Source organism: Lampetra fluviatilis, chromosome 23 (assembly GCF_964198595.1).
Source record: "Lampetra fluviatilis chromosome 23, kcLamFluv1.1, whole genome shotgun sequence".
Classification (NCBI taxonomy): Eukaryota; Metazoa; Chordata; class Hyperoartia; order Petromyzontiformes; family Petromyzontidae; genus Lampetra; species Lampetra fluviatilis.
Window position 1 is genome coordinate 8,901,393 of NC_136297.1, and position 18,930 is coordinate 8,920,322.

Sequence of the window (18,930 nt, forward strand, 5' to 3'; positions counted from 1 at the left end):
CTCAACGTTTAACCTACTCACGCCGGCTTGTGCCCGCCCTCACAGTCGGCCATATTTGCGGAATACACCACGCCGCCGTTGACCCTGGCCATTGACCGAGCAACCCAACGTTACTACCAGCTCCCTCCGCAGGAATGTGTTTGGCCACCCCGTGCCCTTATAACCCTCAACGTTCATCCCACAAAGTCCCATCACAAGGGAGAAGCACAAACAAATGGACACATTTGTACCCCTATTGAAACGGCTGTGCGCCGTATGAACCTGAAAACTCAAATTCCCCGTGTATAAGAATAGGGGGTAAACCATATGGATTGACAGGTATGCAAACTCGATGATGAGCGTTACCAAAATAGCACAAATACGTACAAACCATAATACGGGGGGGGGGGGGGTTGGGGTAAATATAAATGTGTCGTGAAACCCTTCACCACCCGACAGCCAATTAGTCAGATCTGTCAAGTAAACAGAACGTGCCAATGCCTTGCTCGTACAGCAACACCGGTGTGTGTGTGTTGGAGAGCAAAATCCACAACATTTTGCAATCCGAGTTCGACGTTTCGCCGGCCATTACAACCGACATCTTCAGGCGAACGAAAACATAATCGGATCGCCGCGACGCGAATCGAACACCGCGACAAGAATCGAACACCGCCCGCGATTCTAATGGGCGGGGCGTGAATAATAAACGCTGACGACGAATCGAATCGACGGGAATTAGAAATCGGAAGTTTTAAATGAATCGAATCGGGAGCGGTGGTGCAACGATTAGCGCGCCGGTTAGGTAGACGACCTCTGAAACCCGTCCCCCTGGACTTCTCCTAGGTCGACTCGGCCTCAAATGAGCAAACGTCGCTGGTCAACTCCACCCCGCTGTCGCGGCCCTGCAGAGGCGCTGCTGGCTAGCAGCACTTGCCCCTCGGAGTCTGTGACAGGGGCTGGCCGGGGGATCTTTGTCTTTGTGGTGTTGGTGCCGTGGCTGAGCGCTCCCCCGGTACCCGGTTCCCGACGGGGGTTGAGACCCGATTCCCGACGGCGGCTGGGACCCGGTTCCCGCCGTGGTCTGGGACCCGGTTCCTCGGGGTCCGGGGCTCGGGAGAGAGCGGAGGCGGCGGCTTCCTTTGGTGAGTGGCCTCTGTGTGTGTGTCGTGTGTGTGTACACATACACACATATACACACTTGTGTGTGTGTACACAAGCGTACACACACACACGTGTACACACACAAGTGTACGCACGTGCACACGCGTGTGTGTGTGTGTACACAATAGTAAACACACACGCGTACGCACAGATGTGTATGCATGAGTACATATGCACGAGTAGACACATCCACACACGTGCACACACATGCATACACACGTGCACACACACGTGCACACACGAGTACACACACACGAGTACGCATGCACACACATGTACACACACGTACACACACAAGCGCATACACACACGTGCACACACACACGTGCACACACACACGTGCACACACACGTGCACACACACGTGCACACACACGTGCACACACACGTGCACACACACGAGTACACACATACGTGCACACACGAGTACACGTGCACACACACACGAGTACGCATGCACACACACACGTACATATGCACACACACGTACATACACACACACGTGCACACACACACACGTGCACACACACACGTGCACACACACACGTGCACACGCGCAGAGGTACACGCGTGCAGAAGTAGTGTACACGTGTGTTTCACAGGTATACATGTGTACACACATTCATATACAGGTTCGTCTGCAGACAGGTACACGCGTGCAGAAATACTGTTAACTTGTATACATACTAGTGAATGTCTATACCTAAGCATTGGTCACGTATTCACTCGTGTGTGTGTGTGTTGTGTGTACGAATGTGTGTACCACCTTGATCAGTTTACACTCGGAGTAAACTGATAAAGGAACTTGTACACAAGACAAAGGAGAAACTATCTCCTGTGACCTTAACAGACTTGGTGGTGGTGGGTGGGGGGGGCTAAACATGCTGCTTGTTAGCGAGTGACAATCATGAGTTGTAAAAAGATATAAACAATCATCACCAACAGCAACAACAATTATTTAACAGGGAGGTTTGTGTAACGTAAACAGAACTTGCCAATTCGTTACATCGATTGTGCCACAGACGTTTACAAATCTGTCTGTCGCCTGATGATGCTGGTTCCAAGTCTCTTGTAAATGTTGTGGATTTACTCTACAGCACACTAGTAACGAATCGGCACGTTCTGTTTATGTGACAAACCTTACTAATTGGCTGGGTTTAACGACACATTTATGTTTACGCGATCTAACACTAAAAAAAAACCCCTGTGTATTATGGATAATATTGATCGCGAAAGCCTTCGTGTTCAATAATTGTTGTTGGTGATGATGATGCTACGTGGCAGTGGTGCACACGCACAATTGTTTATATATTTGTTTAAAACTCAACACATTCGTCAATAACACTGCCTTAAAGGAAACTAATACATTAGGCGACGTTTCGGGGAATGGTCCCTTTTCCATAGGACTGTATACACACACACAATGCAGTACAGACGCTCCAGTATGCGGGCTACATACGAGAAGGGGGGCTGTTGCACATTCGCTTCATAATTATCACAGGGGGCATCACTTAAATGGAAGTCCTTTGTTAGTTCACTGCTTGATCCTGCAGACAACACACAGCGTATGTCCACCAACGCGTACACACGTACACTGTGACAAGGTGTACGTGTGTACGCACACAAAGGCGTACGTGTGTGCACACTTGAGAGCTATTAAAAGCAATTATTGACGAAGGTGAGGATTTTGTTGTTGATACAAGTACACACATGCACACCAATTCCATATAATTTTACATGTGTATAGAGAGTACATGCAAAGACAAAGATCCACCACCCCCCGTATAGCCTTAACAGACTGTTGGGGGCAAGTGCTGTGTCTTTGAAGGCCGGAACGACACACGCGAGAGAGAGGGTGTTGGGTGGCGAATACTACGGCCTCGTTTAAAGCTGAGTCGACCTAGGGGAGGCCCAGCACCGGTTCAGATATTCGCCAAATGTCGATGGTCCGTGAGCGGGCATTGACCTCGTCTCGCCCGGGGGGGGGGGGTCGTAGCGCTGTACGGTAACCGCTTACACCACCGCTATACATGCACACACGTGCACACACACGTGCACACAGATGCACACACGAGCACACAGACGCGCACACACACGCGCACACGTGCACACACACGCGCACACGTGCACCCCCCCCCCCACACTGTAGACTATTCATGATGCAACAAAGACAAAGCTCCCCCGTGTAGCCTTAACAGACTGTAGGGGGCAAGTGCTGTTAGCGAGCGGCGCCTATGAAGGCCGGCACGGCACACGAGGGGGGTGGGTGGGTCAGCAACCACGTCCGGCCGCCTTTGTCTTACCGAGTGGCGATGCTTTTACACATCGCACCAGGCACTCATTTGAGGCCGAGTCGACCTAGGGGAGGCCCAGGTACCGATCCAGATAATCGTCACCGGTGATGGTCGCGAGCTGGAATTGAACTCTGATCGCCGGGTTCGTAGCCGCTAACGCTACCACGATGCACACACACACATCGCACTTGATATGGCCTTTGATACAAACAGATGCTCGCATACACCACGTGTCCATACGGATACGTACACACTCACACGCCACGTAGTGTACGGATACACACACGTGTGTGTGCGTGCGCGTTGTGTAGCACTCTCGTGAAATACAACGCTGCGGTCATTTACTGCACAGTCTATGTGGGAGTGCGAGTGACGTTTACGCTGATTTACACGCTGCACACGTATACATTACAAGCACACGTGTGCACGTGGTGCACGTACACACGTGTGCACGTGCACAGGGCACACGTGTGAACGTGTTGTATCATCAGGTCTGCGCGTGTGCTCAAGTGTTCGTAATCAACGTTTTTGGGTTAGATCGCGTTATTTATAAATGTGTCGTAACCCTCCACCACCCGACACGACCAATCAGCAACAAAAAAAGTGTCACGTTGACAAAAGACAAAGAGTTCACTGCTTTAGCCCACCGGTGTGTTGAAGAGTGAAACCACAACATTTACCATTTTTTGAGTAGTACGACGTTTCGCTGGTAATTGCATCCAGCATCATCGGGCAATTCGCCAGAATGGTGAGGCTCTGCTCAAGTGCGTTTTCCAGCGGGCAGCCCCATGGCTTAACAAAGGCAACCGGGCGATTTGTCTCTGCAGACTGTCAAAAAAAAAGAAACCCCAGTGTGTATATTCTTTGGTTCTTTCGGTAAGGTCACGTAGATAGAAAGAAAATAAAGTGAAATAAAAATAAACAAATAAAAATAATACAAAACAAAAACCACTAATGTCGACTGTATGATGTAGACTGTCGTCAAAATCTTGATTTGAATCTTGACTTGAAACTTTCGTGACTGCAGGGATCCATCCTCTTTGGTTCTTTCGGTAAAGTCACGTGGGTAGAAACATTAAATCAATCACGACGTTTCGGGCGCAACACAAGCGTCCGTCATCAGTTGTGTGGCGCCCGAAACGTCGTGATTTATTTTATTTGATACCTACGTGTCTTTACCGAAAGAACCAAAGAGTCTGTGGTCAAAACGTAACCCAGGTGACGATGGCAGTACGGCAGTGGATTCTTGAGTCTCGTCTGTGTGGAGCTGAATGGCCATCACCACCACGACCCCCCTCGATATGCGTGGTGGGGTTCCTCCGTGCGGGTTCCCCTCGACGCAAAGCCCGAGGGCTCCGTAGTTTTGGCGTCTTGGCCACACAAACGTCGGGACCCTTCCAAAGGATGGAGATTAGCTGAGGCTACCCACCACCCCCCGCTCCCCCCGGAGTAAATACATCGAATGGTTATTTCTGTGCGTTATCATCATCATCATCGTCCGTCACCCACGGTGTGAGTGGCAGTGGCATGTGTCAAAATTGTACATTTCAGAAAAAATAACCACTTAACAAGTGCCATAAGTTTATACACAGTGCTCATACGTTTATGTTCGTAGACAGCGGTTTAAAGTAAATCCACCGCTCTATGGGGACGAGCCGTGGGGTTTATTTGACCATTCTTCACGCTGGTCAGCTGATCAGTGCGGGCGAAGGCGGCACGTGCAGACGCGGGGGCATAGGGAGTACGTCCAACACGTGCAGTGGCATTGCCACCTGCTGATCACGTAGCCCCCCCCCCCTGACCTCCGTGACAACTCGTGCACAGCTAAGGTCACCCATCCAAGCACTCTGCAGGCTCAACTCTGCTTATCATCCGAGATTTGACGAGACGCAGCGCGTCCCGAGTACAGACTGCCCGTACGCACGGCACGCTCTTATTAATTCATGCGTGATTTCTTCATGTAAGCACACAATATGCAACATTGACCCCTCCCCGCCCCCCCACGGCGATAATGCACACGTCCATACTTCCATTCATTTAACGCGGTGAGGGCTCATTTGAATCGCGGCTAACCAGGGCCTGGTCACCGCTCGGGTCGAACCGGTTAATTAAGCCTTCATTAGCTCGGTGGTTTTTGAACAATTAGAAATCGCAGTAGCAACAGCGGTTGAATTGTGAGCGATCGGCTTTATGAGGCTGCGCGAGTAAGCCCTGGGAAATGGAGCAAGGCGGTCGGTGCAGGATGGCAGCACGCAACTACAGAAGTTCTTAGCACAGGGAAAGAGTGACATCTACTGGACATGTCCAGTGGACGCACATTTGGAGGTGACGGCTCAAAAATTCTCCGTGCGTTTGTGTTTACGGCTGAACAGAGAAGTTTTGCGTCCGACGAAAACTCATTTCGAACAGATATCGTCCCTGCCCTATGAGAAGTGCATCAGCGTTGTTTCAAGCGAGCCTCAGTGCTGATGAGTCGTTGAATGACGAAACCGGTCAAGTCTTTTGCTGGTATTTCGCCAATGCTCCTGCTGACAATATGGCACTCCCAGAAAGAAGGCCGTGTGGCCGATGGGATGTGTGAAACAAACTACTGTAACTCATAACGTGGAGAGACAAACATGGGAATGAGCCAACATTGTTGTTTATTTTGTGAACAACTTTGATTGTCGCGTTGCGGTGATGATAGGAGCTACCCGTGCGATAAAAACAGCAGTAATCGTATTGTGCGTTTTATAGTCTGTCGCTATATCCTTGGTTTTTTCGGTAAAGTCACGTAGAAGGGAAATAATAAAAGAATAAAAATAAAACAAGACTTTATTTATTTATTATTTCCCTTCTTCGTGACTTTACCGAAAGAACCAAGAATATGAATCCCTGCAGTCATGAAAGCTTTAAATCGAAATTTGTCGCTATATCCTCCCTTGCTTTATATATATATTTTATATTTCCTGACAATATTTTGCGATGTAACAAACACAAAAATTCACGTTTTAACTAAACAACCATTTCAGACTTCCCGTAAAAAATGCTGGATTTTCATATGCATCTCAGTGTAAAGGAAGCCCTGGACTGTTGTAGAAGTTCAGTACAAACTTATCGTGGAACCCACAGCATATATTGTGTGTTATAAGTGTAATATCTGGCAAAGTTGCAGTGATTTATCAGGCCTATGGGCAGGCACTTATGTTGAACGAACAGCATTTGCAGAACTTTGTAACACAAATCTTCATTCGAGCAACAAGCAAAGCAGAGACCAAACGCAAAAACGCGAAATACAATTACAAACTTATCGGAAGCCGATATCGCAATAATCATCATGTTGTTAAAAATCGATTCCTAGGTGATTTTGTTACTTGTTCTATCCCACTCGCGAACAAACGCACACGCACACCCGCTTTAGATCATCATCGGTAAAGACATTATTTATTTTTGTATCCGGTTTTTCCATGTTTATTACCAGAGGTGTGGACTCGAGTCATGTGACTTGGACTCGAGTCAGACTCGAGTCATGAATTTGATGACTTGCGACTCGACTTGGACTTGCATAACAATGACTTTGTCCCACCTATGAGATGTGGACTCGAGTCATGTGACTTGGACTCGAGTCAGACTCGAGTCATGAATTTGATGACTTACGACTCGACTTGGACTTGCATAACAATGACTTTGTCCCACCTCTGTTTATTACAATTATTTAGTTTTTAGATTATTTCCCATTCACTCCTTGTTTCGATTGCGACGTGTCTATTTTTGGCTGCCTTATACCCAACTTCATTATATAGGTTAGGCTTAAGTGTTGAAAATCGCTGCTTTGGCTTTTGCGGCACTCTCCAAAAGCGTAACCCCGCGATATTCAAGGGTCTCCTGTATCTTCTTGGTTCTTTCGGTAAAGTCACGTAGAAGGGAAGTGATAAAATAATAAAAATTAAACATAATAAAATAAAATTCTCACGACGTTTCGGCCACAACACAAGCAGCCGTCCTCAGGTGAAGACAGAGCTGTCTGAAAGACAACGCTCCAATGAACACCGCTAAGCTTAGCAGCGTATTTTAAGCTGGGTGGGAGGAGAAGAGCGCCTTGACAAAGGAGTTTACATATCAACAGAAGAATTTAGCATTGAATAAGCTGTGTTAATGTGAGAGAATTAGAAGACGCTACCAAGCATAGCAGTGTTCATTGGAGCGCTGTCTTTCAGACAGCTCTTTTTCTTCACCTGAGGACGGCTGCTTGTGTTGTGGCCGAAACGTCGTGAGAATTTTATTTTATTATGCATTTTTTTATTATTTCATTATTTCCATTCTACGTGACTTTACCGAAAGAACCAAGAAGCAAAATCCCTGCAGTCACGAAAGCTTTACATCGAAATGGTCTCCTGTATTTCAATGGAGGTAGCAGCCCTGCTCTGAAGTACCCGTTACCTCGTGTTGATTGGCTCCTCAACTCCAGCCGCATCCTTTATCCTCCACCCTCTGAACCCACGCAGGGGAGGACGCCTTTGAAGTGTCATGCTGTGTCGATCTTCCCCAATGCGACTTCTCCCCCGGATAAACTACCAGATGGTATATCATCCCCCTATAAATTGCCACATGGCAGGCCTTACCTTGGATAAACTACCATATGGTAGATTTTTCCCCTATAAACTAATTCATGGTTGACGTTTACCCCGATAGACTATCGTATGGTGAATCTGTACTCATATAGACTTATCTTTATTGTTAGAATATAAATAAAATACAAATAAAATAATATCACTAAAGTCGCCATTTAAAATATTTTAAAAAGTGTCATTCTTATTGTGAGGAGGTTGTAAAATAAATGTGAGAGCGTCAGTAAATAAAAAGCAAGATCACGGAAAAATATTAGAATTAGGTTAGTCCTGCTTGTGATGTGTAGCCACGAGTGTGAATTTTTGTGTTTGTGGCAGAAAACTGGAATGCAAATGAGATTTGCATCCACCATGGGCACGTGTCTTACGTGATAATGTTCGTGAAAGTGGCGTTTAAAATGTCAATCATTAAAATTGTTTTTATAATGTGTGCTGTGGTCTCTTGTCACAGGAGGGGAAAGAGCCCAGAAAATTGGATTGGTCAACAACCACATAGCCCTTCTTGGCACCACCGAGACCCAGAAGCCCGATATTGAAGTCTGACCATACATCTGAAACCTTGCTCATTCGCCGCACACGTCATGCACGAGAGATTTTAAAATAAAATCCGAACGTAATTTTTTTATATATATAAAAAACAAAGTTGCCGTCAAAGCTTCAGCGACGAGGAGCTCACACATTGGATGGATGCGTCTGCTCCGATACTGATGAGTGCGACAGAGGGCCTGCGATGGGCGGCCAGGGCGCAACATAGCGATTGCGCGCGTGGGCCTGCCCTGCACGCACATCCCTAGCCCAGAGGCCTCCCAGCGCCACCCCGGGCTCGCAGTATAAACGACGACGCGTGCTGCACAGCACCAGCACATGCCCCCAAAGTGTTTTTATTTAAATTCGCAGAAACGTCGGTGGCTGAACGAAACGTCAATTTCCTTGCGCAGAATTTACACTTATTTACATCACTCTGCCGAGTTCAAATTGCAGTTGCCCCTTGTTCACGACACTTAACCTAAAAAATCCCCAGTAAACACCCCCCGCAAAAAGAACCACCTACCATCACTACCACCATCAGAACTCCAATCGCCATCACCAGCACCATCACCCCCACGCATCTGTCGGTGTTCTTGGCTCGCTGGCTCGGCGTCTCGCGCATGGTGACGCAGACCGTGACCTCCCCCGCGCTGCCGCTTCCTCCTTGCACCGGCCCCACCGTGCCTTTCGCCGCGTCCCGGCCGTCGCGTGCCGACGCGGCCATGGAGGCCGTGTGTCTGGAGGAGCCCCTGGACTTGAAGCTGGGCACCGGGAGAGCAGCGTTGGCGGTGGCGGGGGCCGGCGATGACTGCGGACGTCGCTCTCTGTCCAAGAGCCGAGCGGCGGTGGCGGCGGCCGCTCAGCAGTATTACGATTACACTGCGCGTGAGCGCGGAGGGCTTGTGCTCAAGATGGCAGATGACGGGACGGCCCTCATCACCTCCTTGCCCACGCTCACCCCCACAGGTATCGTGTGTTTGTGTACGCATGTGTGTGTCTGTGACAGTTGTAATTTGGCACAGTATGGGGTACAGGTGGTGCATCTGCCAGTCATCTCAGTCAACCCACGGTACCTGGGTCTGTCCCGTGACCTCCTGCCAGCGGGTGTTCAACACTTCACGATGCCTTAAAGTGTACATAGCCTGGCTTGCGTGCCTTGATGATGGCAACGCCACTTAGTGGCGAATGGCAGTTGTGTGTATCTGTGTATGCGCGCACGCATGTGATGGTTGTAACTATGTACGAGTTTGCGTGTCTGATGATTGTGGTAACTGTGTGCGCGTGCGGCTTTGATATTGGCGTGCAACTGTCTGTGTGTCTTTGTATTTTAATTTAGTGTAACTGTGTCTGTACGTGTGTGCGTGTAATAGTTGCGTAATGGTGTCTTTGTGTGCGTGTCTGTATGCGCACGCGTTAGTTGTGTTTAACTGTCCATATCCGCACGTGTTAGTTGCGTGTAACTACGCGGTCTGGATTTGCGCGCACGCACGCACGCACGTCTGCGAACAGATCTGCTGGAGCAGGCCCAGGAGAGACTGGGCCTGGACGAGTCCACAAGCCTGGGCATCGCTTTGCACCGCGCCGCTCTGCTCGCCAAAAAGGAAGCGAACGTAAGCGCGACAGTGGCGCTCGCCCCACGGGGGAGCGGAGGCTCCCACCAGCGCAGCCTCACCACCGGCGGGGGGGTCTCGCTCCCTCTGCGTACTCGCCAGGCCTTTTAACGATTCAAGCATCGCTCTCTCAATTTTTAAACCCATTTGCAGCGTACGATTTTTTTTCTTCGAGAAGATAAATTTGCATTCATATATTTTTTTTTCATAATCGCTTTGCGGGTTTAAAAATTGGCGGCCTACCGCTTATCTCGGTAGGGTTTGTAAGAGCAGTCATCTCTCATCCTACGGCAAACAAAATATACGGAATTTCCCTATAACATAACTTATAAAATAAGGAAATAATTTGATATATGTTTTGTAAAATTCCCATTGACGTAATTTTTAAATCTCTAAATTCTATATTTTTGGTGGTGGGGGGGGGGGGGTGAAATCGATCAATACACAATTCGTAATTTGTCCTAGCGTGCATTGAAATCGAACAATGTACGATTCGTAATTTGCCCTAGCGTGCATTTCGTGCTGGTCCAGGTTGTTTGCGCACACTTTCATGCTTTACTGGTTTCTCGCGCTTTTCATGGCGTCCTAGTTTGGCTTGTTTTGGTACAGAAATGTGATTTTGTGACTTATTTTTAGTATTAAGATTAGTATTTTAACATAATTATCGATTATCCATGAAATATGTGCTTTAAAAGTATTTGCTGTATTCTTAAGTGTGATTTTATTACGTCCTGGGATCCGTAGGAATGCATCTCCATTTATATAATGGAAGTTAATGGGAAAAATTTGGTTCGACATCCACAGTATTTTGCTTTACGGACAACTTTTCAGGAACGTATCTGTTCTGTATATCGAGGGATGCCTGTGTGCATTTATCTGATATTGGTGACCCTTGTAAGACTTTACCCTGATGCCTAAACCATGGTTAATTGAGCATCATGACCAAATGCTGGAATTTTTGCAAGACATCATTCCGTAGATTTTTATCTTCATTGGCGGACTCGTTGCTGTTTAAGGAGACGCAGGCTTTGAAAAACGTTGAATTCAATTGACTCGTAAACGGGTAGCTTCACGTGAAGGTTTTTATAAAAAAGAACAATACAAACGTGAAATGAAATGACAAAGTAATGGGGAACTGATATCGCGATAATCGTCACGCGTATGAAAACTTATATTACGGCAACGCTAGTCACCAGCGCTGGCCAGATGGGTTGGCAAAGCTGCCCGGAGATTAGATTCCACTGACTCCCGTGCCCGGGACTGTTTGTACTGCATGGTGCAATCTGTAAGATACGCAGGTGCAAGCCCATGGATTGGTTTAAATGCCCTTATCAAGATTTTTTAAATATATGAACGCTTTCACTGAAAGCCGATGCGATTATTGTAAAATTGGCATGCGTTCCTATTCAGGGCTATTGATCTCTGCAAAAAGGTTTCTTGTGTGGAGTATTTAATGGTCTCGGCCGAGTCACTGTTGATTGCACAAGACCATCCATTGTAAAACGTGGTAAGTGCTGTGCTGCGATTGTGTGTGTGCACTTGTGCGTGCCGCAAGTGCCTGTTTCAGTTGTGTTCTATACAGGAGCTTGCTAATAGCTCATGCACTCCAGCAGTCTACGACGCTACACAGGAGATCTTTGCCTGACCTGTGCGCTGTAGGTGCCTTGTTTACCAATATACAAGTCATGATTTCTTGCCCCCCACCCCCCCACCACGTGTGGCTCTTTAAATAAGGAACTTTACTTCTGTGTTTTGTGTATTCTGTGTGTGTGTGCGTGCGCATGCGTGGCCTGCAGATGAGGTGGGATAGCCTGGTTCTGCCGCTGGGCCCAGATGACACAGATTTCTCGGGGCCGCTGACTTGCCATTGGAAACGAGTACGTCACGCAGCCACGCACTGCAGGGCCCAAATCTGGCGGCGTTCGTGGCCACAGAATACGTTACAGCAAAAATATGTTACCTGCAATTAAATAGTTACGGGAAACTGATATCGTGATAATTGTCATATTGATAGGTTGATTAATATCGTGGCAATCCTAGTCACCTATGCTGGCGAGATGAGTTGACGGTGCTGCCCAGAGGTGATATTCCACTAGATGTAGTGCCTGAGGCTTAGCAATGCATGACAAGACTTGTAAGATGAGCAGGTGCAAGCTCATGGACATCGCTAATACCGAGGTTGTGTGTCCCTAAGTGTCCTGAAGGGCCTCTGCGGTGATGTGACTTAACTTGTATGTATGTTTAATGCCTTTGGCACTCTACGCAGCCAACCGTGCTAATCGGAGGTGCATCATACTCGAGAAGAGATGCCACAATTATGTCAATTGAATGCCAAACTAAAGCTTTACTGTAATATTAACTTGACAGGATTTTTTGTTTTATCATGAGTGAAACTTACAGTTGTTCCATACTGCTCAGGTGAATGCCTACAAGATTGATGCTGTTTGGTTTTAACGCTTTCTAAGCAAGGTTCGAAGCATCGATGCGTTAACTCTGTTCGTCCGAAACGGTGGGCGCACTCCAACTGTCGTAAAGATGATGCAGTATTAGCGATCCCGTAGGCTAATATGGTGTTGCTATTGGGGAATAACCCTTTTTGACAATTGGCCAAATCGATCAAAGTGTTGCCCCAAAAACTTTAAAGACAAAAAATAGGAGCAAAAAGTGGTGTTTTGCGAATATGCAAATAAATGTTGCCCTCGCCGCTACTCGTAGACTTTGTTACTGCTAATTAAATTCCTCCGAAGACAAACGCGCATTGGGAATAACGTTACATATAAATTACGCGTGTGGGTGATTTTCCCCGACCTGTTTTCGGAGTTGCTCCGTTCAGTAATCCACAAAGATCACTCCATATAACCTTACCAGACTGTTGGGGCAAGTGCTGTTTCGAGCACCTTTAAAGGCCGGCACGGCACACGAGGGGGTGGCCAACACCACACCGGCCGCCTTTGTCTCCCCTAGTGGCGATGTTTACACACCACACCAGCTATTCATTTGGTTCTGGGTCGACCTAGGTCAGGGGTCGGCAACCTACGGCTCCGGAGCCGCATGCGGCTCTTTACGGGCTGCTTCTTGACAATATGTACGTATGTACAGTATGTACTCAGATGCATTGCGGCTCTTGAAATACTGAATTTTGTACCGAATTGGAAAGAAATGGCTCTTCTTGTTATTTTGGTTGCCGACCCCTGACCTAGGTGAAACCCAGGGCTGATTTAGATAATCGTCACCGGTGTTGGCCGTGAACGGGAATCGAACTCAACCACGAACACTACCGCTACCCCCCCGCCCCACGCGCGCGTTCCCACATGCGTGTGTTCTCGCGCGCAGTGCCAGCAGGTGTTCGACTCGCAGCAGGAGCTGGTGGAGCACGTGCACGACGCTCACGTGCGCGCCGATCGCGAGGTCGGATACTGTTGCCACTGGGAGGGCTGCGCGCGCATGGGGAGGGGATTCAACGCGAGGTGAGGCCTACGCTTGCGTGTGACAGAAAGGAAGAGAAATCGGGCACGCAAAGCGGATTCTTTACCACTTTCCGACGTGCGGTTGTCCTCTCGACGCATTTACTTTCCCGATAATAAACGATGGGTTTCAAGCCGCACGACGGGATGGCGTCGCGTGGCGAGGTGTCGTGTGTTGTACGTTGCGAGATGACAACACGTCGCCTAGGCCACTAAGGGTGATCCGTCAATAAATTTAACGAAATTTTTCGTTCAATTTGAGCGGTTTTCGAACAGGATGAGTCTCGTTTTGCAACGCTCTCGTTTATGTTGGATTATCGTTATTGAAGTTATCGTGCTCCCCCATTACAGGCAGAAGGACAGAGATAATGCATTTAGAACGTGGGATTTTGCTCCACTGACATACACAGGACTGCTCCAGGCTGTAGCCCCCGCAGCAACCTATAACACCTGCATGGTGGTCACCCATGCAAGCACCATCCGGGCTCGATCCCCCTCAGCTGCCGATATCTGACGAGATTGGGTGCATTCTGGGTGACGGTGAGGTTGCACGGAGGAATCGCAAAACATTTTGCGGTTCGATGCTAAGTATTAAAATCCAGTCACCGCATTGTGAAGCATCCTCCAGTCTCCGTTTATATCCGTAAAGTGTCCGCAGCGACCAGGTGATTTGGCCATTAGGCCATTGACATTGCACATTTACGGCCCTTTTTATCAATTCGCTCCCGGGGCGAGTGCCTCGCCACGCTGCGTGAGAGGTGAGAGTTCATCGACCGTACTTCGCCACGCCGGCGTGTAACGTCGTGTAAATGTGGCGGCGATGACGACGCAGGTACAAGATGCTGATCCACGTGCGCACGCACACCAACGAGAAGCCGCACCAGTGCCCCATCTGCAACAAGAGTTTCTCGCGCCTCGAAAACCTCAAGATCCACGGCCGCTCGCACACGGGTCAGGGTGGCAGTGCTCACCACACGGTGCATCGCCACCGCACGGCACATCAGCACCACACAGCACTTGACCACCACCACACTGCACGTTACCAGCACATGGCGCATCACCATCACATGGAACACCACTACCACCACATGGTGCATCAACACCTCATGGAACACCATCACCACCACACAGGACTTGACCACCACACGCTACTTCACGCAAGCCACGTGGAACATCACGCACACTGTCTAGCGTGCACACGAGACAGACACACTCCTACCTTGTCTCTCACTGCTCCTCGTCTGTTTTATATTTCATATACAATATTTCTCGACCTCTATTCTAGAGTTTATTTCTAGCTCCTTGCTGTCTTTGAACCTTCACTCTGCTCTTCCCTCTCTGCATCCCTCCCCTGCCCAACACCTCCAGGTGAGAAACCGTACGCGTGCCCATACCAGGGCTGCAGCAAGCGCTACTCCAACTCTAGCGACCGCTTCAAGCACACGCGCACGCACTACGTGGACAAGCCGTACGCCTGCAAGACGCCTGGGTGCCTCAAGCGCTACACAGACCCCAGCTCGCTGCGCAAGCACGTCAAGGCACACGGCCACCAGCACGGGCCGTCGCCCGACGCTCCGATCTCCGGCGGCTGCCTCCTCTCCTCCTCGTCCTCCTCGTCCTCCACCACCACCCTCCCCTCACCACCCCCGGTGCTGCTGCCGGGCTCGCCGCTGACGCTGCCGCTGGATCTGAGCGCCGTCACGGCCCCGTTCGCCCTCGGCTCGCCCGTGGTCAACCTGAGCAAGGCGGCCATCATGGCGTCGCTGCTGTCTGCGATCACGCTGGTGCCGCCCACGCTGCTGCCGACGCCGTCCTCCTGCTCCTTCTCGTCCTCGTCATCTCCCGATGGTGCGACCCCCGCGCTGGAGGCGCAGTCGCCCACGCGGACTTACCCGCTCATCGCCCCCTGCCTCGGCAGCAAGATGTCGCTCTCGTCACTGGGACGGGGTCTCGGAAGTATTGGCGGCGGCGGCGGCGGCGGCGGAGCTTTCAGCCGTGCGGCCGGAGTTCTGGACGCCGACTTCCTGCTGGGCTCGCCGATGGCCGGCGGGCTGCTGGCCGGGCTCGGAGGCCTGCCCCGGCTCTCGGCGGAGGCGGTGGCGGCGCAGCCGCTGCCGTCCCCGCCGCCTGCGTGGCTGCTCATCTCCCCCGGGCCACTACTGATGAGGCCCACAGCCATCCACACGGAGTGACCACTGCCGCCACAGCCGCCACCCCCATGACGCCGTATGCTGCCGTAACGCGATTTTAAAGGAAGACGCCACAACCCAATAAAACAACGTCGTCATCGTCGTCTTCACCACGTAATATTTATACCGCACCTCCCATGCAGTACATGTGGATGCGCTCTGTGGCAGAATGCAGTTCTGGCCTGTGAGTGGACATGAGTCTGCCAGGAGCGGGTGATGTTGCTTTGTTGTTTCCAAATTAAGTAATTTACGAGTCATTTGTCAATTTTGGCAAATTTGGACCAAGACGCTGGCGCACAAGGCCTACTCCTCTCTTTCACAGTACATAACGTCATCTTTAACGTCCGCTGTGAATCGGACGGCACTTATCTTTATTGGTATTACACCCACAGTATTAACTATGGCGGTCACTGGCTCTCGAACCTGCGAACCTTTGCAACAAGCGGCAAATGCGCTACCGCCTGCTCGTGCAGGGTGTTCCATTCATACATACCCCGAAAAACACTTACTACATCTTTTTTACGCTCGCCTCTCTAAGATATCGCTTTTACAATATTCAATCACCTGTTGAGAAGAAGAAAGGGTTGTCATTACAAATCAGTGGGGTATCTATAAAAGTATTTCAATCGAGGCTGGCAACAGTGCGATGCGGTTGCGGAAGAGCTCCAATAGATGGGACCCCCAAGGTCTCCCTGAGCTGAATTGAGAATCTCTGCATCACTTCCAGGGCTGGTAGCGTTCCTGAGCACCCCTGGGAGCTTCTCTCCTCAACAGGCAATTTATACCATGCCAAGTGCTGTTTACATCTATAAGTTATGAACCGACCGCTGTGTGTCCCGCCTGGCTGTCCGATGAGACGGTACGAGTGGAAAGCTTCGTCAATGAGAAAATTCAAATAATGGCCAGGCATTCCGCCGCGGCGCTCGAGTGACCTCGCTACGTTGCCGTATTTGACATGGTTTGGCGATGCCACAGTGACGTCTGCCCGAGCGCTGTGGTAGCGTGCCGAACCGTAACTTTAAACCTTCTTGGTTCTTTCGGTAAAGTCACGTAGAAGGGAAATAATAAAATAATAAAAATAAAACATAATAAAATAATTCTCACGACGTTTCGGCCACAACGCAAGCAGCCATCCTCAGATGAAGAATGAAACACCACCAAGCTTGGAGCGTATATTTAAGCTGGGTTGGAGGGGGAAGGAGGGCGCCTTGACAAAATAATTTGCATATCAAGAGGAATTTAGCATATTTATGGGAAATACGCATTCCTCTTGATATGCAAATTCTTTTGTCAAGGCCCTCTCCTTCCCCCTCCAACCCAGCTTAAATATACGCTCCAAGCTTGGTGGTGTTTCATTCTTCACCTGAGGACGGCTGCTTGCGTTGTAGCCGAAACGTCGTGAGAATTATTTTATTCAGTTTTATTTTTATTATTTTATTATTTCCCTTCTACGTGACTTTACCGAAAGAACCAAGAAGATGAATCCCTGCAGTCACGAAAGCTTTAAATCGAAACGTAACTTTAAAGTCCGTTTTCTCGTTAACGAAGCTTCAAGCTCATGACGGACAGCCAGAGAAGCACGGCCGTGGCGTGCGATATGTCTACACGACGAGGTGGTTGTTTTTTTGGGTTACGTCTTATTGTTTTTATGGAGTTAGTGTTGTAGCGTTGTTTGGCCACTTAATGTGCACGGACTCACGGGGAAGGGGGGAGGGAGGTTTCTTTCCTGCAATAAACGGGCGCGCGCACACACTCGCTCCAGTACACGCACGCGCACACACCCGCGTGCAAGGGCACCCGCCGCGTATGCACACTCGCGTACCTACGTGCACACGCGCTCGCGTGCTGTACCAGAGGGATGCTTTTTTTCCGACGACGTATGCATTTGCATACATACCGTAGAAGCACTTGTGTGCATAATAATGCAATTATGCATACGCAACGTATAAATATAAGCGGGCCGTAAACTGTTGCTGCTCCGGTGACAACACTTTCTTAGCATTCCAATTGATCTCTCTTTTCTTGACAGAAAAAACGTACTCGTGCCATTAGGCCCACCTGCAAGCCTTGACACTGCCGGTCGTTAATGAAGGCCTGCCAGGCAAAGTGTCATATCCTTATTTTCGCCGGCGAAACAAAGACATTTTGCAAATCTTACAATTACACCACGGTGTGGATGTAACGATTAATCCATTTGCCGATTCATATTCGATTAGTATTGTTTACGATTCATTGCAGTTGATTTGCTCGTGTCACATTTCACTGAACGGAGACAATGTAAATGTGTAAATGAGGCGGAAAAACGAATTTAAACAGCACAAACAAGACCGTTAAAATGAGACGAAAAATAATTGATTTCTGATTCAAACGGTGGATTCCCTTGTCTTGAGAATTAACCGAGTTGCTGGGGGGAGGGGGGGGGGCAATCGTCAAATGATTAAAATTGACAGCAGTAGCCGGCTGTAACAACTCTGGTTCATAATGCCATCCTGTTGTGTTGTCGGCTCAGATCAGACATCCCGTCAACTATTGGACGAAGCTAATTCATTGGCTGTGCTGCCCCCCAGCACAGGCTGCTGGGTTAGACGCTCCCAGTCTCTACCCTCTGGCGCTGCGGGAAGCGATCGAGCGATGCGAATCTGCGCTTTACGAGAAATAACCACAGGGAAAAGACGCATCATCCAATCGTTTCGTAGGTTAACCGAACGTTCGATCAATTGGTCATGAGAAAACCATTACTGATATTCCTAATGCACCACATGATGAAGCACTGCCATGCACCGTCCATGAACCACAGTGTTTTTCAGACAAGCTTTACTTATAAGCGCGGCTGGATTCGTGTTCGACGGATTGATTTGAAAGTCGGTTTTAATGATTTCTTTTTACACTTCCATTCATTCCTCAATTCTCCTAAATTGAAGAATGAACAAACACCCGAGGCCTTTAAACGCTTTTCGTCGACGACGGCTACCGGGTTCGCTGTGAACCCGCGCGAGCTGAACTCACCGGTGCGCGCTGAGCGATCGCGATCCGGCTTCCTGCTAGACCCCCCCCCCCCCCGCGTGGTTCATTGGGGGGCTTGCATTGGGAGGACCAGGA

General features: G+C 49.2%; 1 protein-coding gene across 1 annotated transcript; it reads left to right on the forward strand.

Annotated features, from left to right (window-relative positions):
* Positions 1-757: 757 nt before the first annotated feature.
* Positions 758-16,970, forward strand: GLIS2 (GLIS family zinc finger 2). The gene is made up of 7 exons (XM_078867417.1): positions 758-1,121; positions 8,492-9,534; positions 10,078-10,178; positions 11,975-12,055; positions 13,512-13,645; positions 14,475-14,593; positions 15,011-16,970. The coding sequence occupies exons 2-7, from the start codon at positions 9,189-9,191 to the stop codon at positions 15,832-15,834; spliced, it is 1,605 nt and encodes a 534-aa protein (XP_078723543.1). The 5' UTR covers positions 758-1,121; positions 8,492-9,188; the 3' UTR covers positions 15,835-16,970.
* Positions 16,971-18,930: the final 1,960 nt, after the last annotated feature.

What these genes read in the sequence shown, in the direction of transcription:
- GLIS2 (XM_078867417.1), top strand. Translation starts at nt 9,189, where the DNA reads ATGGTGACGCAGACCGTGACCTCCCCCGCGCTGCCGCTTCCTCCTTGC. An exon ending in TCGCCAAAAAGGAAGCGAAC is followed by an intron (nt 10,179 to 11,974) that starts GTAAGCGCGACA and finishes CGTGGCCTGCAG; the next exon opens with ATGAGGTGGGATAGCCTGGT. An exon ending in TGACTTGCCATTGGAAACGA is followed by an intron (nt 12,056 to 13,511) that starts GTACGTCACGCA and finishes TCTCGCGCGCAG; the next exon opens with TGCCAGCAGGTGTTCGACTC.